This window comes from Canis lupus, chromosome 32 (assembly GCF_011100685.1).
Source record: "Canis lupus familiaris isolate Mischka breed German Shepherd chromosome 32, alternate assembly UU_Cfam_GSD_1.0, whole genome shotgun sequence".
Classification (NCBI taxonomy): Eukaryota; Metazoa; Chordata; class Mammalia; order Carnivora; family Canidae; genus Canis; species Canis lupus.
Window position 1 is genome coordinate 18,426,291 of NC_049253.1, and position 25,026 is coordinate 18,451,316.

Genomic DNA, 25,026 nt, shown 5'->3' on the forward strand with positions numbered 1-25,026 from the left:
AACTACCAACAAAAGTTTCCATCTTAAATCTAGACAATAAAGCTAGTACATAAACTGCAAGGAAAGAAAGGCAGAGAATACCCAGTTTAGTTTTTGGTGCAAAATGGTTACCATTAAGGAATCCATCAATAAATTTTATTGAATGAATGAATGAATGAATAATACTTAAGAGAATGACTTCACTGATACCAAAGCTTCAAATTCAGAACTGAACTGAGGGATTCGGTGGCAATAACTGAAATTTAAATTCATGGACAGTGGGTGTACTATATCTGCAGTTCTCTGTAAATCTGTGCTTATAGGTGCAGACATTTCAAAATACATGCACACATATATACACGCAAGGTATTCTTTCAGGTAATTCCTTCAAGGAAAGACAAAACCAGTGAATCAAGAGGTCTTAAAATAGGCCCTGCCCACCCATAAGCCTTTGCATTAAGGGAAGGGAGGGGGGCGGGAGGGAAGGAAGGAAGGAAGGAAGGAAGGAAGGAAGGAAGGAAGGAAGGAAGGAGCCAGAAACTATTACATTCTGTGGATTTCCCTGTGTTCAGGTATCCCTGCTACCTGATGTGAAATAAGATTAGGACTCACCTAGCAGGAAAATTACTTTTGGCTAGAATCTTCTTTAATATAGCACAGAGGAAAAATCTCAAAGTGATTTAACTACATTTCCTTCCTAGAGCTACATATACATATACATTTTTTTTAAATTTAAAATTTTTTTTAATTTTTTATATTACTTCTAGCAATATCACTTAATTGTAATATGGAGGTTTAACTTTGATGAAAAACCTATTTATTTACAAATGATTCAGAATCATGGTTATTAAGAAAAAACGAACTAGGGGTGGTGGAAGGGGAGGAGGGCAGGGGGTGGGGGTGAATGGGTGACGGGCACTGAGGGGGGCACTTGACGGGATGAGCACTGGGTGTTATTATGTATGTTGGCAAATTGAACACCAATAAAAAATAAATTTATTATAAAAAAAGGAATTGATTATGATGTATACGGCAATGTTTGATGTGAGGACAATAGTATAGAACTTGATTCCTTAAGTTTCTTTGTAAAATAAGGCAGATTGATTGTAACTCTTTTTGAGTGTATTTTTACTGAAGAGAGGTATTGAAGTACATGACTTCTAGTAGATTTTTATTTTAATAATGGATTTTATTTAAACATTCTAAAATGAATATAGGAACATTTCACATAACCGATGTATTTATATTGTCTTCAAATCAACTCGACATATTTCTCTCACAAATAGAGCAAGAATATTAAATATCAGGAATATCAAAAAAAAAAAAAGGAAAGAAAGAAAATGCGAACCTAAAACAGATTTAGAATAGCCCTGTGGAGAAGAGATAATAGAGATCTTACCACTTACCTCATCCCGCTATGGGGTTGTGGGTGGTGGCCAAGAAGGCTACAGAAGCCCCCACAACAAAAGCCTGGATAATGTAACCTTTTATAAAGGGTTGCCAAATACTGTTTTTGTTCCTTTTCTGTTCTCAGACCTTCTACAGTTTCGAATCCTCTTTGCGTATTATTATCAGAACAAATCATCCAACCCTGATATCATACAGATCCTCTGAATTTTGTGTTCTTGATACTGGAGACATTTTGTGGGTCTAGCTTTTTTATACTACTTCTAGCATTAACAGAAACTTTTCTCTCCACAAGTTACCACTGTTTTAACTTGTGCTGCCTTTGGCCTGAGAAGGATGATCTTTCAGTCATCATGGGGTGTAAGCTGGCTGGTGCACCCAGGTTTCTTGGGATTGATCTGAACAAAGACAAATTTGAGAAGGCCATGGCTATGAGAGTCACCAAGTGCATCAACCCCCAGGACTCTATGAAGCCCATCAGTGCAGTGCTGTCAGAAATGACAGGCAACACTGTGGCCTACAGTTTTGAAGTCATTGGGCATCTTGAAAGGATGGTATGAGGCAAGATAGGGGAGCCACACCACACCCCTGTTTGATTACACAAAGTGAAACTCACTTTCTACAGCTTTGTTAACAACCGACTATGGAAATACCTGCTATGTAAAAACTAGTAACCATTAAGAAATTTTGTTTAAAAAGTCAAAAGCTTATGAGCCGGTGTCCTGACCATAAGTATCACATTATACCACACTCATGTGACCAGAGTGCAAGGCAGTCAAACACCTAGACAAATTTTTGTGTTATCTTTCTTGTATATGTGGATTTCTTGGCAATGGTGATTCTATCTCTTATACTTTAGCAAGTCAAATATCACAAATATCTCTGAGGAGAGATAAGGAGATCCAAGGGGAAAGGAGACTATTCCAAATTTGGTAGTCTCTTCCTCAAAATCTGTGATGTATCCAACCTCACTCTTTACCCCTGAGTTTTATTTTCCCTTATGTGAATTTCTTTAGAACAGAAGCCTTCAACCTTCTAATATATGTCTCCATTGCAGCAGACAGCAGCACCAGATCTCCATTTAGATATGAGAAGCAGGTCCAGGGCTCCTTGGGTAGGGTAAAGGGACTTGGATATATGGAACAAGGTCAATCTTGCTCATGACTAAGTAGTATATTTAATTCACTTTAATACTTATGGCAATGTATGAATATTTAGCCTTTAATTTACCATTGTTGTCATATCCCTTTTGCACTCAGAATTATTCCATAACAACAAATAGCATTCTACATTGTGTGTTTACAGAGCCAATATGCAATGTTGGGTATATTGTTAGGGCCTGTTGATTTCTAGTGATACTTTGATGAGCCCTGGTCTCTGAAAAATGCCCACATCCACTGCCACAATCTAGCAACTATTAAAAAAATTATTAATAGAAAACCAGATGGGCATATGGCCCCAAAATGTGGAGTTAGTCTCCAAGATGTGCCCCCAAAAGAAACTCCTTTCTCACATCTTAGTTTATTTAATTTTCATACTAAACTTTTTTTTTAAAAGTCTAGGTTAATTGATTTACTATAGTTAATTCAATTTAGTTGAATTTGAATGACTTTTCAGGGCTTATCTGAAGTGCTGATATTGGTCTGAAAATAGCACAGGACTTTTCTGTTGTGTTTTGATCCATGGTACGCTGAAATGCTGTGAACACTGATCACAATAATTTCTGCTTTCTGCCTTGAAGAGCAAATGTATGAAAAAGTTAACCTGGGCAGCCCGGGTGGCTCAGCTGTTTAGCGCCACCTTCAGCTCATGGCGGGATCCTGGAGACCGAAATCGAGTCCCACCTCAGGCTCCCTGCATGGAGCCTGCTTCTCCCTCTGCCTGTGTCTCTGCCTCTGTCTCTCTCTCTGTCTCTCATGAATAAATAAATAAAATCTAAAAAAAAAGTTAACAAGACTAGAGTTATAATATAATGAGAATATTTTTTTAAGCAAGAAGAAAACAAAATGCACGTGGACCTAATTTAGCATCATGACTTGGAAACTGAACTGTCTGCTGGAACCACAACAATACCAGCATGGTGGAAGGTGCTTCTCCATGAGCCAGTATACTCATCTATGACCTTATGCTGCTCTTCGCTGGACACAAATGGCTGGGATTTTTTTAGGGGTAAGGACAACAGAGTCTCTGACCTGAGAGTAGTGTCATTAACTCTGGGGCTTCAACAAGTAAGAGATGCCTATTACCTCATCATATCTCCCTTACAGGACTTGCAAGAATGGGTATAAAATGAGACCATGACCACGATGATGCAAAAGGTAATTACCCACCCCTCCCCTTGACTTAGGGCTATTAGTGGGCACATGTGTAATATTAGCATCTGTAACTCAAGTTCCTCAAAGGCCTGATAAGAAGCACCAGCACTGTCTCCACTAGGATGATCTTACGGGACAAGAAGTTCTAATTGATTGTTCTCAACATACATAAGAACATGTATGAAAAATAGAATGTAATCAATTCACAGCAGCGTCAGAAAAAATTCTGGACTCTGAGCCAAAAGATGCAAAAGGGGCTTGTTACATTTTAGAAGGACAATTGAGATTCACACTGAAATGACTGACATAGACAATGGCCAATTCTTAGTCCTGGTCTTATATGAACTATCAGCAGGATCTGATCTAACTGGTGGTTCCATTTTTCTCAAACATTCAGTTCACTTGGCTTCTAGATATTACTTTGTTCTTCTTCTTCTCTCTTTTTTTTTAATTCTCCTATCTCACTGGTCAGTCCTTCCAGGAATCTATGCTGGATCCTCTACATCCCTCAGACATCTAACTTTGGGGTATCCTAGGGCTCGGTCCTCAGACTTTCTCCTCTTTACTTCCATCTACTTCCAAGGTGATCTCCTCTGGTCTCATGGCTTTAAATACATTGTTTACAACACTTACGGTTCTATCTTCAGCCTAGACCTCCACCTGAGCTACAGACTCATATATCTAATTAGCTATCTGACACCTCCACCTGGATGTTTGATAGGCATGCAAACTTAACTTGCCCCAGACCACGACTGATTCCACCGCTTCTACTCTAGCCCTCAACCTGTTCCTCCCAGTCTTCCCACTTCAGCAAACGATACCTCCGTCATTCCTGTTGCTCAGGCCCCAAACCTTGGATTATGCACTTTCTCTCAAATAATGAATATTTCAGCAAGTCCTATTGGCTCTATCTTCAAAGTATACCCAGGGTCTGATCATTTCTTACCAGCACCATCACTCGTCCAAGCTTCTATCCTCTCCTTCCTGCATTACAGTAACTTCTTAAATGGTCTCCATGCTTTTGCCCTTTGCCCTCATATAGAATATTCACCTCAAGCAGACAGAGTGTGATTGTTAAAAATGGAAGTCAGATCAGGTCACACCTCTCTCAAAACCCTCTAATGGCTTCCTTTTTTCACTCAGAATAAAATCCCAAGATACACAACAGCCAGAAGCCCCCCCGCCCCATATGATCTGGTTCTCTGACCCCAGGAGCTACTATTCTTCTGTTCTCATGCTCCTCTAGCTGCACTAATCCCCTCACCTTCTCATAGGCCAAGACTTGACCTTGTTGGCCTTTGCATTTACTCTGCCCTCTCCTTGAAATATTCTTTCCCAAGATGTCTGGCTAACTAATTTCCTTTATGTTTTTGCTCAAATGTCACTTTGTCAGGCAGCCCTTCCCTGAGCTTTATGAAGAAGTATTCCTTCCCTACCTCCCTACTGTCATTCCCTACTGCCCTTACTCTATATTTCTCCTTTGTGCTTGTCATGGATTACTCATTTATTGTTAGTATCTCTGCGCTAAAAACAAAAGGATTCTCTTGCTTCCTGAGATCAGGGACTTGGTATATTTTGCCTCTGCTATATTCTCAGCCCTGAATTGGTGCCTGATACTCAGTATATACTCAAGAGATATTTACTAATAACTGAATTTTACTTTTTAATACTCTTGAATTGTCCATAGTCTCCCCACATGACACAAATAGTCAAAGTGAAGAGGCTCAACTTAGAACTCGTATTGTTTGTTCCATAATTCAAGTTTTATTTCCTCTAAAGAATCTTCTCTAAAGAACCCCATCCATACCAACAAGCCCCTCATTCTCAGAACTCAGTTACTGTGGAAAGAAAACAAGCTTTGGCCTCACATTGACCATGGTGTCATGGGTGACCCTGACAAAAGCTGTAACATCAGACTGCTCAGTAGGCTCCAGAGAGAATGGGAAGAAAGGAAGTGAAACCAAAAACAATGAACTAGAGACAATTCTTTCTGTAAAGACAGTTCTATGTAAAAGGAACACATACAGGGCAACAAAAAGAACATGCAGGCATCAAGAAAGGTTTTTTTTGGTATATTTTTTTTTACTTTGTTTCTTAAGAGAAGTGAGATACAGTCTGTGTGCTCTTGAGAATATGGGGAAAGATAATACTGGAGAGAGAAGGGATAAATATAACAAAATGTAAAGATCATTTAGTAAAATCTAAAGAGAAAATGTGAGCTTATTTATAGGTTGGAAAAGCAGAGAGAATCTTCCAAAACCAGTGACTGATTTCCTGGCAAAGAAATTTGACCTGGACCAGCTGATTACGTATGTTTTACCTTTTAAAATAAAATCAGTAAAGAATTTGAACTGCTCTTATTCAGGGCAACGGCCTCTTTTTGTATGGTGATCTTAATTCCTCCCCACAGGCTACTTTTAAAATTTAATATTTTATAAATGTACCCATTTCCTTCATATTTTATTTCTGATTATTTAATCTAGCAAGATTGATATCACTGATTACTTCTTCATAGACTTAGTATATCACTCTCCTCTATTCTCTATTAACCTTTTTTTTTTCTGTTTAAGTCATTGTTTATTACAGAAAAAAATGAGCTCACAACAAGCAAGAGGGTTCAACAGATTCGCTGGACTGATCTGGTGTGAAATAATTGCACTGATGACTTTCTTCAAATTGTGATCACCAGATAGTGCCTGGCAATTATTTTGAACAGCTGGTTGCTATTGTGCGTCTATTTATAAAGCCATCCTCTTCAACAAAACTGGGATCTTTTTTTATTTTCTTTTTGCGTTGATTTCATCTTGGCTATTTTTATCTCATGTAAAGATGTTCATTTCTTCAAGTATGCCACAAAAACATACTTTATAGTTTTCAAAGTACTTTTTCAGATGTACTTTCTTCTAATACTTTTATTATTGTTGTTCTTGTTACCATTTCCAGTTGAAGAAACTAAGATTGTGAGTGGCAAGTAAATAACTTGCCAGACCTTGCAGGTGCAGCACCAGGATACAAACTCAGTGCAAAGCCTGCACTCTTTCCACCACTACCAAGCTCCTTGGACAGAGCTGGCAAGTTCTGGGCAAACATGAGTCTTCTTGTCACTCTGTGTTGCTTCAGAGGGTTGGATAAGGGTAGAAGTAGGATATGAAGAATTCACATAAATGTCAATTGGGACATCTATCTCATGGATGTCTGAAACAGCCTTCAGAGAGCCTGTCTACAAGATGAAATAGATTTCGTTCACTGAGTCTATAAATATTTACTGAACATCCGCTATGTGCCAGGGATATGGGTTTCATTAGCAAAAGGAACTATACCTTTATCTGAGATCCATATTCTCACTAATTATTCCCCTGCATGCTTTTTCAGTGTTGTCTCTAAATCTAGTCTAGATTACTAGATCATTACATCATGAACATTCAAACTGTTTGTAATAAAAAAAAAAAAACAATAGGTCCAACTGTCAGAATCACCCAAATACCTCCACTCAGTTAAGCAAAAGTAATAGCTTAATATGGCCAGTTTGAAAAATCATTATTAATTCTTGTCCAAAGAAACAAATGCTGCTTTCAGGCAAATATCCTACCTTATGCAGTAACTTCCAAATGTTTATTTATAAACCAAAGATCTTCAATTTCCACCTACTTCCTGTATACCTCCACTTTAATGTCTCACTCATATCAGCTTTGTCCCAAACAAAAGGTACATTTCACCGGTACATCTTATCTCAGCAAATAATGCCACTTTTTCTGCTTTTACAGACTAGAAGCCACAGCCTCATATTTGACTTTTTTTTCACTCTTCCCTAGCACATGCAAAACTGATGCTAAGACCCAGTGGTGCCCCCTTCAATATGCTCCCCTCTCATTGCTCATGATCATGACCTTAGCTCAGTCTAATCATCTGTCATCTGGACATGTTAACATAGCAGTGGGATACCAGGTCTCCTGCCTACTGCATTTTAACATAATAGGCCTTCACTAAACTGCTAAAACTCAAGTTGTCCCAAAATGCCAATGCCTTAGCATAGTTTTGAAAATCTTTACTATTGTACCACAACCTATTTTATTTACTAATGTATCCAGTCTTTCAACAACTAAGAATTTACCACCCACTCCAGAGCTGTGTCTGTGCTAGGCTCTGGGGATACAGTGAAGGAGGAGATCTCATCTACTTTTACAAGTCTGCTAGGCATCTCGGAGTTTAAGGGTGCTGCATTACCCTTCCTTCCACGCTCACCCTGCTTCCTCGTGGGTGACCTTTTTCTTAACTGATCCACATTTTTATTTTTTACAACCGGACCTCCACCCCCAACTTCTCCCAGCCCAGCTGGGCTTCCTTTGTTGGAGCTGACTGACGATCTTCCTCACTACCCTTAAGTATTGAAAGCACTTTGTATAATTTTAGTGGAATTATTGTTATTAAAGAGAAAAATTTTACAATCCTAACTGGCTTTTTCCAAGTAAAGAGCTGCAGACCCTGAAAGGAGCTTGTACCCATGTGTCATTGCCTGCACTTTCTTCGGCTCTGTTCTTTATACTGTGACTGTGTTCTATTTGTCATACTCAGGGTAATAAAGGAGTTTCAGATAAAAAAAAAGAAAAAAAGAGGCTTTTACTAGCCTTAAACATGTTTTCTCTTCAGCCAGAAAAAATCATTTCCCCTTGCTAGCCTGTTGCAAATATACTGATGCTTTGAGAATTGACTCAGGTATTCTTATCAAAGACCCATGAAAAAGAAATTAATTGGTGAGGACCTCAGGCCCAGAGGATTTCCAATAGCAGAATTTACCTGAAGATTCCTATAACAGATAGGAAGGACAATTGCTTAAACTGTCATTTGGAAGGCATGGAATCAAATTACTAAAAATGATCATTTTACCTCTCAACTTCTGAACTGTCAAGATGTTTTGAGTCTAAGCGCCTGGAAGTCTTCATTGTGTGATGGTGACCTGGAGCTCCCCTTTCACATTTCCCTCTATTGTGATGATGGATCTGTTTCAAAAATATAAGCAGAAGTAGATTTGGTGAAGATATATAATCTTTATAAAACAAATATTTAGAGTCTTGTTAGCCCCTGGGAATTAGCCCGGGACTTAGGTCAACAGTATTAAAATTTTAATTTTACATTTTCTAAGGCTGTAGTTATGATGGAATTTTTATGCCTGGATTGAAATAGTTTTTTGTTTGTTTGTTTGTTTTTTGTTTTTTAAAAGAGATTTAACCAGCTGCCACCTCCTAAAGCAGATTGGAAATACATAAATTGTATTTCCTAAGGTAATGGTCATTTTATGGATGGTCTTTAACACATTGTAACCATATTTTTTTGGATTCAAATAGAAATTGTTTTTAAAAACACTTATTGTAAATTCACTTGAATTAGGTTTCCAGATCTGCTCATTGGATGGTACAAGTTCCTTGTTTAGATTAGGAGAGAAATAGGGTCATTTAATGGCAGAGCACATTTTTTAATGATTAACTTTAAGAATAATCATTATGTAACTAGGTGAAACTGAAGAACATAACAAAGTGCATGAAACTTTACCAGCATATGTTAATATTTTCAGAAAACATGCCTTTTTATACTATTACTTACATATAAAAGTACAGCTAGAATTACATTGTAATAAATATCCTACTGTTGGGCTCAGTAAAATAGAATTGTAAGTCCCCAAGTCCCTGTTTACTTAGTAATGACTCTGATTTAACAACAACAACAAAAAAATGTTTTCAATTTGGTGCAACTACATTGGTATATCTATCTAATGTACAACTAAATTTCTTAAAAATTAAATATTTTACAAAATATTTTGTGGTGTTATATTTTGTTGGAAGAGGTCAGTTTTATTTTGTTATTGAGCTTTTACTAGCTGTGGATAAAATATTAAAACACCTGAAAAACATATGAGATGCTTTATAAGAAAAATAAGTAAGGTGGGTATAGCAGAAATTGGGGGTTTTACTACAAAGACATAATATAGCTTAGACAAATCTGCCTTGGCAGATTGCAAAATCTCCAAATAATTTTGAGCCACTTTTATACAATGAGCATTTCCTATAAGTGGCTTGAACCCAAGGAGTAAAGTTCTCTTTCCTTCTCCTATTTGTTGATCTAGTTTAATCTAGGTTTAAAAAAAAAAAAACACCAAATAGTTGAATATCTAAAAAGTACATGGGGTTCCTTTTTGAAGTAACTTCATCATCAGCTAAGTTTGGCAATAGCAATTTTCAAGGCATTTGTCAGAGTCACAGTTTATGAATAATATACATAATACATATATAACTATGTATATTTATATACATACTATATATACAATCTGTACCTAAGAATCATTGAGAGACATTTCCCTCAGCTATTAGCAATGTTTACAGGTAGAACCCTATGACCTAATGAATTAAAAGAGCCCCCAGAGAAGAATTTTTTTTAATTGGAGTTCAATTTGCCAACAAGTAGCGTAACACCTCAGTGCTCATCCCGTCAAATGCCCCCCTCGGTGCCTGTCACCCAGTCACCCCAACTCCCTGCCCACCTCCCTTTCCACTACCCCTTGTTGTTTACCAGAGTTAGGAGTTTTCATGTTCTGACACCCTCACTGATATTTTCACTCATTTTCTCTCCTTTCCCTTTATTCCCTTTTGCTATTTTTTTATATTCTCCAAATGAATGAGACCATATAATGTTTGTCCTTCTCCGATTGACTTACTTCACTCAGCATAATACCCTCCAGTTCCATCCACGTCGAAGCAAATGGTGGGTTTGTCATTTCTAACCACTGAGTAATATTCTATTGTGTATATAGACCACATCTTCTTTATCCATTCATCTTTTGATGGACACCGAGGCTCCTTCCACAGTTTGGCTATTGTGGACATTGCTGCTATAAACATTGGGGTGCAGGTGTCCTGCCATTTCACTGCATCTGTATCTTTGGGGTAAATCCCCAGCAGTGCAATTGCTGGGTCATAGGACAGGTCTATTTTTAACTCTTTGAGGAACCTCCACACAGTTTTCCAAGTGGCTGCACCAGTTCACATTCCCACCAACAGTGCAGGAGGGTTCCCCTTTCTCCACATCCTCTCCAACATTTGTGGTTTCCTGCCTTGTTAATTTTCACTATTTTCACTGGTGTGAGGTGGTATCTCATTGTGGTTTTGATTTGTATTTCCCTGATGGTAGGTGATGCGGAGCATTTTCTCATGTGCTTGCTTGGCCATGTCTACGTCTTCCTCTGTGAGATTTCTGTTCATGTCTTTTGCCCATTTCATGATTGGATTGTTTGTTTCCTTGCTATTGAGTTTAATAAGTTCTTTATAGATCTTGGATACTAGCCCTTTATCTGATATGTCATTTGCAAATATCTTCTCCCATTCTGTAGGTTGTCTTTTAGTTTTGTTGACTGTTTCTTTTGCTGTGCAGAAGCCTTTTATCTTGATTAAGTCCCAATAGTGCATTTTTGCTTTTGTTTCCCTTGCCTTCATAGGTGTATCTTGCAAGGAGTTGCTGTGGCCACGTTCAAAAAGGGTGTTGCCTGTGTTCTCCTCTAGGATTTTGATGGATTCTTGTCTCACACTTAGATCTTTCATCCATTTTGAGTTTATTTTTGTGTATGAAGTAAGAGAATGGTCCAGTTTCATTCTTCTACATGTGGCTGTCCAATTTTCCCAGCACCATTTATTGAAGAGACTGTCTTTTTTCCAGTGGATAGTCTTTCCTGCTTTGTCGAATATTAGTTGACCATAGAGTTGAGGGGCAATTTCTGGATTCCCTATTCTGTTCCATTGATCTGTGTGTCTCTTTTTGTGCCAGTACCACACTGTCTTGATGATCACAGCTTTGTAGTACAACCTGAATCCAGCTTTGTGATGCCCCTGGCTTTGATTTTCTTTTTCAATATTCCCCTGGCTATTCGGGGTCCTTTCTGATTCCACACAAATCTTTTTTTTTTTTTAATTTTTATTTATTTATGATAGTCACAGAGAGAGAGAGAGGTAGAGACATAGGCAGAGGGAGAAGCAGGCTCCATGCACCGGGAGCCAGACGTGGGACTCGATCCCGGGTCTCCAGGATCGTGCCCTGGGCCAAAGGCAGGCGCCAAACCGCTGCGCCACCCAGGGATCCCCATGATTCCACACAAATCTTAAGATGATTTGTTCCAACTCTCTGGAGAAAGTCCATGGTATGTTGATAGAGATTGCATTGAACGTGTAAATTGCCCTGGGTAACATTGACATTTTCACAATATTAATTCTTCCAATCCATGAGCATAGAATATTTTTCCATCTCTTTGTGTCTTCCTCAATTTCTTTCAGAAGTGTTCTGTAGTTTTTAGGGTATAGATCCTTTACCTCTTTGGTTAGGTTTATTCCTAGGTATCTTATGGTTTTCAGTGCAATTGTAAATGGAATTGGCTCCTTAATTTCTCAGTCTCATTGTTAGCGTATACAAATGCCACTGATTTCTGGGCATTCATTTTGTATCCTGCCACATTGCTGAATTGCTGTATGAGTTCTAGCAATCTTGGGGTGCAGCCTTTGGGTTTTCTATGTACAGTATCATGTCATCAGTGAAGAGGGAGAGTTTGACTTCTTCTTTGTCAATTTGAATGCCTTTTATTTCTTTTTGTTGCCTGATTGCAGAGGCTAGGACTTCTAGTTCTATGTTGAATAGCAGTGGTGAGAGTGGACATCCCTGTCGTGTTCCTGATCTTAGGGGAAAGGCTCCCAGTGCTTTCCCATTGAGAATGATATTTGCTGTGGGCTTTTCGTAGATGGATTTTAAGATGCTGAGGAATGTTCCCTCTGTCCCTACACTCTGAAGAGTTTTGATCAGGAATGGATGCTGTACTTTGTCAAATGCTTTCTCTGCATCTATTGAGAGGATCATATGGTTCTTGTTTTTTTCTCTTGTTGATATGATCTATCACATTGATTGTTTTATGAGTGTTGAACCAGCCTTGCATCCCCGGGATAAATCCCACTTGGTCATGGTGGATAATCTTCATAATGTACTGTTGGATCCTATTGGCTAGTATCTTGTTGAGAATTTTTGCATCTCTATTCATCAGGAAGGTTGGTCTATAATTCTCCTTTTTGGTGGGGTGTTTGTCTGGCTTTGGAATTAAGGTGATGGTGGCCTCATAGAATGAGTTTGGAAGAATTCCATCTCTATCTTTCAGAACAGCTTTAGTAGAATAGGTATGGTTTCTTCTATAAACATTTGATAGAATTCCCCTGGGAAGCCACCTGGCCCTGGACTTTTGTGTCTTGGGAGGTTTTTGGTGACTGGTTCAGTTTCCTCCCTGATTATCGGCCTGTTCAGGTTTTCTATTTCTTCCTGTTTCAGTTTTGGTAGTTTGTGGTTTTCCAGAAATGTTTCCATTTCTTCTAGATTGCCTAATTTATTGGTGTATAGCTGCTCATAATAAGTTTTAAAATCGTTTGTATTTCCTTGGTATTGGTGGTGATCTCTCCTTTTTCATTCATGATTTTATTAATTTGAGTCTTTTCTCTTTTGTTTTTAATAAGGCTGGCTAATGATTTATCTATCTTGTTAATTCTTTGAAAGAACCAACTCCTGGTCTTGTTGATCTGTTCCACAGTTCTTGTGGTCTCTATTTCATTGAGTTCTGCTTGAATCTTTATTAACTCTCTTCTTCCACTGGGTGTATGTTTTATTTGCTGTTTTTTCTCCAGCTCCTTTAGGTGCAAGGTGAGTTTTTGTATTTGAGTTCTTTCCAGTTTTTTGAGGGATGCTTGTATTGTGATGTATTTTGCTCTCAGGACTGGTTTTGCTGTATCCCAAAGATTTTGAACTGTTGTATCTTCATTCTCATTAGTTTCCACGAAACTTTTTAATTCTTCTCTAATTTCCTGGTTGACTCTTTCATCTTTTAGCACGATGGTCTTTAACCTTCACATGTTTGAATTTCTTCCAAATTTCTTCTTGTGATTTAGTTCTATTTTCAAAGCATTAATGGTCTGAAAATATACACGGGATGATCCCAATCTTTTGGTATCAGTTAAGACCTGATTTGTGACCCAGTATGTGGTCTATTCTGGAGAAAGTTTCATATGCACTTGAGAAGAATGTGTATTCAGTTGTGTTTGTATGTAAAGTTCTGTAAACATCTGTGAAATCCATCTGGTCCAGTGTATCATTTAAAGCTCTTGTTTCTTTGCATATGTTGTGATTAGAATTTCTGTCATTTACAGAAAGTGCTGTGTTAAAGTCTCCCAGTATTAGTGTATTATTATCTAAGTATGTCTTATTTTTGGTTATTAATTGATTGATATACTTGGCAGCTCCCGCATTCGGGGCATAAATATTCATGATTGCTTGGCCCTCTTGTTGGATAGATTCTTTAAGTATGATATAGTGTCCCTCTTCATCTCTTACTACAGTCTTTGGGATAAACTTTAATTTATCTGATATGAGGATTGCTACCCTAGCTTTTTTTTGAGGACCATTTGAATGGTAAATGGTTCTCCAACCTTTCATTTTCAGGCTGGAGGTATCCTTAGGTCTAAAATGAATCTCTTGTAGACAGCAAATAGATGGGTCTTGCTTTTTTTATCCAGTCGAAACCCTGCACCTTTTGTTGGGATCATTAAGCCCATTCACATTCAGAGTTACTATTGAAAGATATGAATTTAGTGTCATCATTATACCTATTCAGTCCCTGTTTTTTCGGATTGTTTCCTTGGACTTCCTCTTTCTTTTACAGAGTCCACCTTAATATTTCTTGCAGAGCTGGTTTGGGGGTCACATATTCTTTCAGTTCCTGCCTGTCTTGTAAGCTCTTTATCTCTCCTTCTATTCTGAATGAGAGCCTTGCTGGATAGAGTATTCTTGGCTGCAGGTTTTTCTCATTTAGGACCCTGACTATATCCTGCCAGCCCTTTCTGGCCTGCCAGGTCCTTGTGGAGAGGTCTGCTGTTAACCTAATATGTCTCCCCATAAAGGTTAGGGACTGCTTGTATCTTGCTGCTTTAAGGATCTTCTCTTTATCTTTGGAATTTGCAAGTTTCACTATTAAATGTCAGGGTGTTAAATGGTTTTTATTGATTTTAGGGGGGAGATCTCTCTATCTCCTTGGTCTGAATACCTGTTTCCCTCCCCAAGTTATGGAAGTTCTCAGCTATGATTTGTTCAAATACACTTTCTGGTCCTCTGTCCCTTTCGGCACCCTCTGGAACCCCAATTAAACTAGATTTTTTTCCTTCTGAGGCTGTCATTTATTTCCCTTAACCTTTCCTCAGGATCTTTTCATTGTTTTTCTTTTTTTCCTCAGCTTCCTTCCTTGCCATCAACTTGTCTTCTATGTCACTCAGTCGTGTTCTACCTCATTAACCCTTGTTAGGTTCTCCAATTTGGATTGCATCTCATTTAATTGATTTTTAATTTCAGCCTGATTAGATCTAAATACTGCAGTCATGAAACCTCTTGAATCCTTTATGCTTTTCTCCAGATCTACCATAGGTTTGTAATTATGCTTCTGAATTGGCTTTCTGACTTCGAATTGTAATCCAAATTCTGTAATTCTGTGGGAGAGAGTACTGTTTCTGATTCTTTCCTTTGTGGTGAGTTCTTCCTTCTAGTCATTTTGCTCAGTGCAGAGTGGCTAAAAACAAGTTGTACTGGAAAAAGGAATGAAAAAAAAAGGGAAAAAACGGGGAAAACAAAGAAAGAAGAACAAAAAGCAAAAACAAAAACAAAACAAAAGCAAAACAAAGAAAATCGAACAAACAAAAACCAAGGAGGGGTATCCTCTGATTCTATATACTGTAAGTCCTTCGACTTCCCCTGGAGCTTTCCAGTGCTGCTCGGTCAAGAACTTGCTCTTCCCCTGTCCTTCCAGCTGGCCTTCTGGGGGAGGGGCCTGCTGTGCTGATTCTCAGGTGTGTGCACCTGGGGGAGCTGCCCCACCCCCTGCCAGATGCACGGCTCAGTGGGAGCTGCTTATCCTGTGAGGCCCCTGTTCCCTGATGGCCCTGCTCTGTCCCAGGCACAGGGTGACACCAGGTGGAACATGGCAGTGGCCAGCTCTCCAGCCCTAGAGTCAGCTCCTGCAGTAACTACCACAGCTCCCAGTCTACATGGGCCTGGATGCTGGGGTGGGGTGGGGGCATTGATCTGCACAGCTGGGGGGTGCCCGGTGGCACGAGCATCCTCGCTGTCCTGTGTTCTCCTGGCCTCCACCTGTCCTAGGGGGAGCACCGGATCCTGGGCTGTGTCCCCCAGCCCCCTGGGATCCAGGGTCTGCGCCACTGGAATCGCACTCCCAGGGCCGTGCAGCCCCTCCACGTGGAGCAAGAAGAATTTTTAATCAGAAAAATACGTGAAATGAATTGTCTCCTATCTCAAACTTAAAAACATTAAGTAAAGACAACTGAAGTTATTTTCAAGTATAGTTATAACAAAGGAAATAAATCCAAGAAGGAATTAGGTCAGTTTTTGAAATAAACTCCACTTGATTGGACTAGAACTTCCTATCAATTATTTTTTTACAAATGTTGCATATGCCATGATTTCATATATTTAATATTTATTATGAAACTTTTTGAAATAATTTTCCATTTCTGAACTTGTCATAGCCAAATACTAAAGAGAAAGACTTTCTATCATCTTACCAGGGAAACCTGCCTGTGAATGGTTTTTTGAAACATTAGAAAACACTGGCTGTAAGGTGAGATCAGCAAACTGATACTTTTTGTATATTTTTCGATTTAGTCAGTGAAGCCATGAAGCAGTGTGAAAGTGGATGTTATATCAAGGGCAAAGGAGCAAGAAATACCTAGCGGAATATTAGAAGAAATATCCTTCTTATTTAAGCTTCTTGTTTAAATAAATTTTAATCACTAAAATTTTAATCACTTAAATAATGTGTGAGAGGTATTCATTCATATGGCAATTTTTCCCCCCACTTCAACCATGTACCAAGTACTGAGTTAGGTAAATACCTAGCTCACAGTGGCAAATAAAACAGACACAGTGTCTGCCCTTATAGATCATATAGTATAGTAAAAGATCATTTAGTAAGAAAAGTAATAAACATATATTACATAAATTTGTGCTAAGTGCTAAATAGGGGAATAACCAAGTTACTTTGTTAGAGAAAAAAAGGGGGGGTGCAGAAGGAATTTTCAGCTTTCTATAAGAAATTTTGGACAGCCAACTGACAGGATCACTTTAAGTTCACATATGAAGTTTGAGCTGGAACCGGCACTCCAGAGAGACAGGCAAAATTCTCCCATTGAAGGAACCACATGGCCAAAGGCCTGTAATTTGGAAAGATTGACAGCCTCCTACTGAGAGAAAAAGGCCAGCACAGCTAGTATTTGCCTCAAAATGTTAATAATATTGTTTGGGTTCATGAACATGAAAAAATGCTAATTCCTTAAGGACATTTTTTTAAATCTATTTATCTCAATAGTCTGCTCCCTTATACACTTGTCCAGAAAAGAACATGATTTAGTTTTCACCAAGATTGATATAAAATGATTTTAACTTAGAGGAAGGAAAAGACTATATATAGCTTTCCCCTATGGCTTCAACTCCAATCTGCAAAATTCCTTCCTCCAGCATTTTTTATTCTCATTACTTTTATATCTAAAATATTTTATAATCCTCTGTAATAATTAGCTGAGGTCTCAAAAACTAGTCTTTATCTTTCTCATGCATATACATTTATCCATCTTTTTGTTCCTCACTTCTTCAGAGTCAGATTCCACGACAGAAAAAGTATGACAGAAAAAGTAAAAACCCCTGTTATTCCAGGCAATCAGCCTCAGGTTCCACTAGTTCTTTCCACTACCTACTGACATTGCCAGTCACCCTATGACCTATAGAGAAATAACTGATGCCCTCCTTGAGAGTTTAAACCATTACACATGTAGTTTCAGAAAACAGGGACTATACTCCAATCCCTTTCTTTAAATATTACCTAGTAGAGCATCCTGTGCCCAATGGACACTATGCACTCTTGACTGATTCAACAATCCAACTGAGAGGATTATATATTTCTGGCAGTACCAAGAATCCAACACACTAAATACATCATCATGTGAGCCAAAGAATTGAATGAAGTAGCAAAGTATATTCTTGGCCACTGCTTGTTCCAGCAGTCATATATTTAATTTCAAATTTGGATTTATTTTTCTCTATTGTGAATGAACAAGACTCTCACTTAAAAATCAAGTCAACATTTTAATTAAAAATAATGTTTCCTTGAACCTGCAGTTGTACATTTGGGGACGGGGGGAACCATTGTTTTAACTTCGCTGGCATTTGATAGATTTTGAGGCAAATTTTGGCAAAGAACCATATACTTACATAACTATTTGGCATACCTCAAATGTAGCACTATTCATTCAGGAAAGCATATTGTGAAACAAACTTGGATTAAGAAAAAAACATCACGTGCAAATATCATAATGTGATTGTGGATTAGAGCTTTAGTCAAAAGTATGAGTGGTCAGTTGATTCAGAGGCCTGAGTTCCAACTCTCAACATTTGAAGTTCCATCTTGTTCTAACTTTCATAGGCCTTAACTAGAATGAGGGCTCCTGATTTCTCTGTATCTTGGAAAGGAATTACTGAGGAGCGTCTACATATGAATTAAAGGTGGTAAAGCACTACTACTTAACTTTTGCAAAATAGGGGGCCCATGCTAGTGCTTTAGTTCTGACAAATGAGAATCATAGTATGGGGTCTTGCCAAGAAGCCACCAAAGGTCCTGGAAAGCACTTGGCTGAATTCCAAAGAAACTCGAGTGAGTCAGCTTGTTAAAGGTGTAATACCTCCAAAAGAGAGAGGACTGGGTTCTAGGACCTCAACCCTAGCACTATTAGAGACCCTATTTCACTCCTATTTGTTTATAGAATGCTTGGTATGATAAATCACACCGAGTTTGGATGTTATCACTTTGAAACTTAAATTACTATAGCATCGGTCATTTTTTAAAAGCCAGTTTCCTCATATTCTGAGGTTTCTCTTTTTTGAATAATATTGTTTCATCCTTTCCCCCAGTTGCTTCATGAGTGATTAAGCCATGGAGAATGTGTTGTTCTCCAAAGTCTTTCCTCTAATCACAGTAAGAGTAAAATGAAGAAAGTGAGCTACTTCCCTACCCTGGATGTTTATTTCCAGACTTTCCTAGAGGAGGTCAGGCATGTTCCTTTGGTGTTGGTGCATTAGGCAATGTTTGCAGGAATAGTAAGAGTCCCTGAAAGGAGAAACACCTAATCATTCCCTGAAGTCTCCCCACCTCACTTAGGAGACTTGCTAATATGAGGTCTCTCTCTACCTTTTCAAGAATATTCTTCTTCTTTTCAAAACTTACACAATGGGATTATACCTGATAGTCCATGCCCAGTACTTTCCCCTAAGAATAGCTTGGCATTTTGACCTTGAGATCTGGATGATCTCTCCAACTACTGGGGGATAATCATTGGGGTAACTCAAACTCATCTCATCAAATAAAACCCTTTATTCCCCCCAAAGGGATCTATCTCCTGGATTTTCCATTTTAGTTTGTGGTCCCACCATCCACTCAAACTGGAAAGCTGGGCATCATGCTGGATTCCTCCTCTGCACCAGTCTTCACATCTAATGACTCATCAAGGCTCCTTGGCTTTACCTCCTATATATGAATCAATTCCCTCTCATTCCCTGCTAGCTCTTGTCCTGCTTTGTTTCCTCATCTCTTGCCCAAATGCCTGTAATAACCATCAAATACATGTCCCTGTCTGTTGCAGAATGGCTCTGGAGTAGCCCATCCAAGGCCTCCAAGCCCACCAAGCCTCCAAGCCCACCCATGGCAGTACCCAAACTGAGCATTCTCCCTTTCCATTCTTTAATATACAAACAGGCTTTCTGAGTGTAAAGGAGAAAGCATCACCAACCTCCTCATACCACATTAACTCCCGTCAGGCCCCAGAGCAGGATCCCTCACAGTCCCAGTGTAGACAGGATGTGTAAAGTAGAGAGGGCATGCCCAGTCCATTGTGGACCAGCTCTGCTTGGGCCCCACTTTGTTCCTATTCAGGTGGGAGAGAGAACGAGGCTTCCACCTGAAAAGGATGGATAGAATGCCAAGTGCAGGTGCACCCTGTGGTCACAGCTCAGACCACACTGATGTCTTCTCCTTTCCATCACAGCGGGGACTCATTGTTCCTTTTCCCTTAGGGAAGAGCTTTCTCTTTCCCTGGCTTATTTCCCCTGAAACACAACAGAGAATTCAGGGTCTAGGTACCATAGACTTAACTGCTTTCTTTCATTGGAAATAAACTCAGTAATGCTTTGGGAATCATGACATTCTTCTAGTTAGATTTACTGAGTTTTTAAATTTAATTTTACTAGTAATCACCAAAAACATAGCCTGTATGACCTTCTTAATTGTCCCTAATCTTTGGAAATTTTCAATACTTAATGAGCAATATTGCTATTCTATTACCTTTCTCCAAGGTAATTACAAGGAGAACTTTAGGAAATCCCATTTACCTTATTTCTTGTACTTTCCATGCTTTTCCCCACAGTCCCCAGGTGAGGCATCTTAAAGGCAAATCTGATTACATCATTTCTTTACTTAAAATCCTTCATAAACTAAACTTTGTTCCATATGAGAATGAATTAAAGATTCTGTGTGATGGGCCGGCTGACCTCCCACCATCCCCTGTACTACCTGACAGGTTCAGGCAGCACTAAAATGCCTGAGTTCTCTCCTGCACACATCATGCTTGGGTTTCTTCTTCCCGGTTTTCTCTCTTGCTATTCCTCCTCCTAGAATATTCTCCCATCCTGCCCCCTTGGCTTAGCAAATTCCTGCTTAGTCATCAGGATTCAGGTTAGTCTTCACTCCTCCAGAATGTCTCCTCTGACCTCAGTGCTTGTCCACTCACTCATTAACCTGGGTATGATTCTGTCATTGAGCACGCGATGGTACATGGTAGTATTCTGTTTATGGGCCTGTTCCTTCATGACTATTCGTCTCTCTCCAGCCGCCAGCAGAGAGGCTAACAAGATTAGATGCCCAGTAGTGTTTCTTAAGTAACAAATGCAATGGAAGGTTTGGAAGGTTCTCATTCCAATGAGGACTGGTCTCCTCTGCAGGTCTTAGAAAGGAATTGAGGGCGGCAGTATCTAGTGAGGCCAAAAGTTAAAACTGAGTCTACTATCAGATTAGGAAGACAGATAAGACATAACTGCTCCTTTTTGCAGGTACTTTGGGACACTCTTCCAGCTGCCTTGTTGTTTCTCTTTTATAGTAGAGTTGGAGACAATGAAGTCATAGCCAAAAACTTTGTCCTTTTTTTTTTTATTTTTTTATTTATTTATGATAGTCACACAGAGAGAGAGAGAGAGTCAGAGACACAGGCAGAGGGAGAAGCAGGCTCCATGCACCGGGAGCCCGACGTGGGATTCGATCCCGGGTCTCCAGGATCGCGCCCTGGGCCAAAGGCAGGCGCTAAACCGCTGCGCCACTCAGGGATCCCCAAAAACTTTGTCCTTGATGGAGACACCCAACCCTAAAATGTTGGACCAGCTGTGCAACTTACACAAAGCACATCCTTACACAAAGCACACATATGTCCTGCACAGTCTAGAAACTGCTTTAGGAATAAAAGCAAATGTACAGAAAATGGTCTGTTAATATGTAATTGTATGTAAATCACATTCGAGCTTACAAATGACATCAGAGGCTGAGAACTTTGAGCCAGTATGCTTATATGCCCACTATGCCTTCAAGTCTTTCTTTTTCTACTGTATTTACATTTATTAGTAATAAATTAATCTCATTTAATCTCACTGAATTTATCCCATTAGTCCATTTTAAATCCAATTCCCCCACATAATTCCTTACCCAATAATAAGTTACAAACAAATAAATGTAGGTTGAAAGAATGGTTTAGTTCAGTCATCTCCAGGTGTTTACTTTGATGGTTGCTGTACTTGCCATTTTACATTCTTCTCTTTGTTACTTACATTGGTGAGCTTCTAACTAGTAAGCCAGAAACTAGAATTTTCATCACAATTGCGCTCATGCTGAATAGTCACTGTTTATTGACTTGTCTGGTGAACAACTCAAGGGCAGGAGCTCTATCAGTCAGGATCCTAGCAGGAAATAGTATACACAGTCTAATTAGAGTTTCACTGAAGAAAGTTTAATAACATTTTTTTCAGAGGTGCAGCTAGAATTAGCCACTCCAACAAGGAGTGATGAAGCATCTAATGTCTCATTACAGTACGAAACTGCTATTGCTTCTAAGCCTGAAGGGCAAGAACAAGTAAGAGTGACCAGAATGTAGCAAGAGCTGGAACTACAGGCAGAGCAGCAGCCACAGGCAAAGGAAACAGTCACTTCCAAACCAGGATGGGCAATGAGGAAGATAGGGAACGAACATCCAACCTCTCTTTTCTCCTGCCCTCCGATCTTGTGCTGGTAACCTCCTTAACTCAACCTAGCCAGAATGCAGAGGCCAAGTGGGCCTAGTGTTCCTGCTGTAGGGATCAGTCTCCTGGGGGCATAGACCAAGTCACAGCACAGATCTGCAGGGGCCAGCAGAATAGCACAATCAAGGACATAGGCCCCATTCCTCATTTTCTCCCTGATACTTAGCACTGTACTTTTCATCCGGGTCCCAATAAATATTTAGTAAATAAATTATTCTCTTTAAGTATTTACCAATAAACTAGGCTAATCCAAAAGTGACGGAATTGCTGGTGAAACTATTCAACAACCAAAAATTGGTTGACCTGACCCAAGGCCTGTTTTCCATCACTGGTTTCATTAAAGATTCACCACCCATCTGCCTTTCATTATTATTACCCCCTCATAGACTTCAAGTTTTAAGACAATTTGTCTGTCAAACATAATTTTAAAGCAACTATTATTAATCAAATCCACACATTGTCACCCAGCTTCTAATTAGCATAAAACACCTAAGATTACCACACTGAGTTTATATAGCCCAACCAAAAGAAAAGCGATTTGACCTTTTAAGCTCTGTAATTTTACCAAGAAAAAGACACATGTTTTTTAATATCTGAAATAGGTCTTTACTCCTGTTACTTCCTTCTCAAAGTTTCAAGACCCTCTAAGATCAAGAAATGAAATTTGATAAACTGGTGTCCTGTAGAATTAAAGCCAGCATGAAACTTATAACTGGCTTTGTGATGACCACTTCACCCTTTATATGAATGTACTATATATTTATATATGAACTTATTTAGCTATAGGGTAATTCGCTGCTTAAAGGAAAAGATTTGTGTCATGAAGAAACAAAGTATCCATTTTCCCCACCATGATGACCCACCAATCTATGAAATACATGTGGATCTCTAAACAGGGCATCTGGTTCCACAGTTTCTCAAATTACCCTCATCACTCCTGTAGCTGGATCCATCTTATTTCACACAGTTTCTTTCTCTATAAGATGGGAATAAAAAAAAATTACTCTTTGGGAACAAGGTTGTAATTTTATGTATTTTTTATGGCACTATGAGTTAAGCTTCAAGATAACTTTTATATTACACTTTTCAGATTCTAGAAAGATACAAAACCATATTCAGTTTTCAGAGTTTTATAGGTATTATAAGCGCATGTTAGGTAACATATTAAGTTTGCACTGTGTTTCAGATCTAGTATTGATAGGGCTCTCTCTTGAACTTTGTATCCACAATTCACTTTTAGGGAGAACCAAGAACATAAGTATTTTCGTCATTAACCATAAATTTCAATGGTTAATCCCGTGTATGATTAGCTTAGCTTCTATTTATCCAAAGTTCAGAAATATGGTAGATATCATCAGAACAAACTTTGTTTAGTTTTAACAAGTATTTTCAAATGTTCAGCTTATACCAGCAGACTCCAAAGCCTACGGTGGGTGATGGTCCAGTGAGGCCAAAGAAAAGACCTGGGTATAGTGACAGAGATAGATTAGGGAAACTTAGATACAGCGAGTCTCAGAGTAGCCAAATGGATAAAGCATCCACTGCTGGGATCTATGTGCAACTAGTTTTTATATCATAACAACGTAACCAAGCAACTGTCAGTGGCCCTTCCCCTCCCTGCACTGCCAGCATTTCCAAGAAGATCAAGGCCTGACACTTGGACATTCTTCATTGCAAGCTAGACAGTGCCACTCCCAGAGCCCTTGACCCTGTACACTGAATAATATGCTTTGCTGCACATTCTGCTTGATGGGAACATAGAGGGAGGACAGGATCTCTATGTTTTTCAAGATTGTGATTAACAGAAGCATTTAGGGTGTGCTTGCACAAACCAGCTATCTAGCATGTACCATACACCAAAGTGAGGCTCAAAGTACAATCAGAGATCCAGAGGAGGAGGGTCCCTTTACTTTGGTCACAGTGAAAGAATGACACATGTTCATTGCATGTGGATATGGTGTCTTTGATCTTTTTGGTTTCAGCTGCTTACCACATGGCAAAAATGACTGTGACAGAAAACTAAACTGACTTTTTTTGAGGGGAGGGGGGATGACTGTGTATAGCAAAATTGCTGGCCTTGTTCTCCTCTGAGAACATGAGTTTGGCTAAGTAAAGAAGAGTTTCACAGGGCTGGTGAGGTTGGGAGTCGGGGAAGCAATGCCCTTCTGAGGAAATAAGGATATGCAGGTGATATGCACATAATTCTCCATCAAGGTGAAGGACCATTTCTATTGGCCTTTGATCTTTTGGGTGCTTATGACTTTGAAGCCCCTGTGTAACACTGGGGACAGAGAGGAAGACTGCTTAATGTCCAGTCACTGCACAGGCCATAAGCGTGGGTCACGCGACTGTCTTGGCTATTTATGTGTTTGGGATATAGCCCATGGCCTACTCAGCCCTAAAGAGACTCTTTGAGTGAACAAATATTTCAAAGAGTCCTTACCCCAGTTCTACCTGTAAGACATTCTGAGTCCCTATTCCACATATCTTAAACTTCATGGGCTTGAGAATATATATGGACAGGGAAAGGCCTTTAATTAGGACAAGCTTCTCTTTCCATACCCTCACCTCTTTTCCTCAGAGTCCATCATGAGTAGAGGGATTTAGACCCTTCCAAAGCAGAGAAATTCACACTAGGAAATGTCATAATCCTCCATCTGCAGCTGCCAGTCCCATGGAGTAACCCAGTGTCTCCTCACTTAGAGATCTTAGAGGCTCCCTGACAAAAGATAGGGGAAGACCAGAGTTGGGGGCTCCTGCTACAACTCAGTGCAGCCCCCAACTTCACCTGCCAGTAAGAGCCCCCAGGACTTGCCCGGACCTCCTAGGATCTCTTCATAGGTAATGGTCTGGATTGTTCATCTCTACTTAA

At 39.2% G+C, this 25,026-nt stretch overlaps 1 protein-coding gene across 1 annotated transcript in view; it reads left to right on the forward strand.

Annotated features, from left to right (window-relative positions):
• LOC119867230 (all-trans-retinol dehydrogenase [NAD(+)] ADH7-like) overlaps positions 1-19,537 on the forward strand; it is a 41,410-nt gene extending 21,873 nt beyond the window's left edge. Inside the window, 5 exon segments of the mRNA XM_038582458.1 lie at positions 1,722-1,940; positions 5,389-5,444; positions 5,909-6,029; positions 6,032-6,067; positions 19,460-19,537. Of these exon segments, the coding sequence (XP_038438386.1) occupies positions 1,722-1,940; positions 5,389-5,444; positions 5,909-6,029; positions 6,032-6,067; positions 19,460-19,537 (510 nt within the window).
• The last annotated feature ends 5,489 nt before the right edge of the window (positions 19,538-25,026 follow it).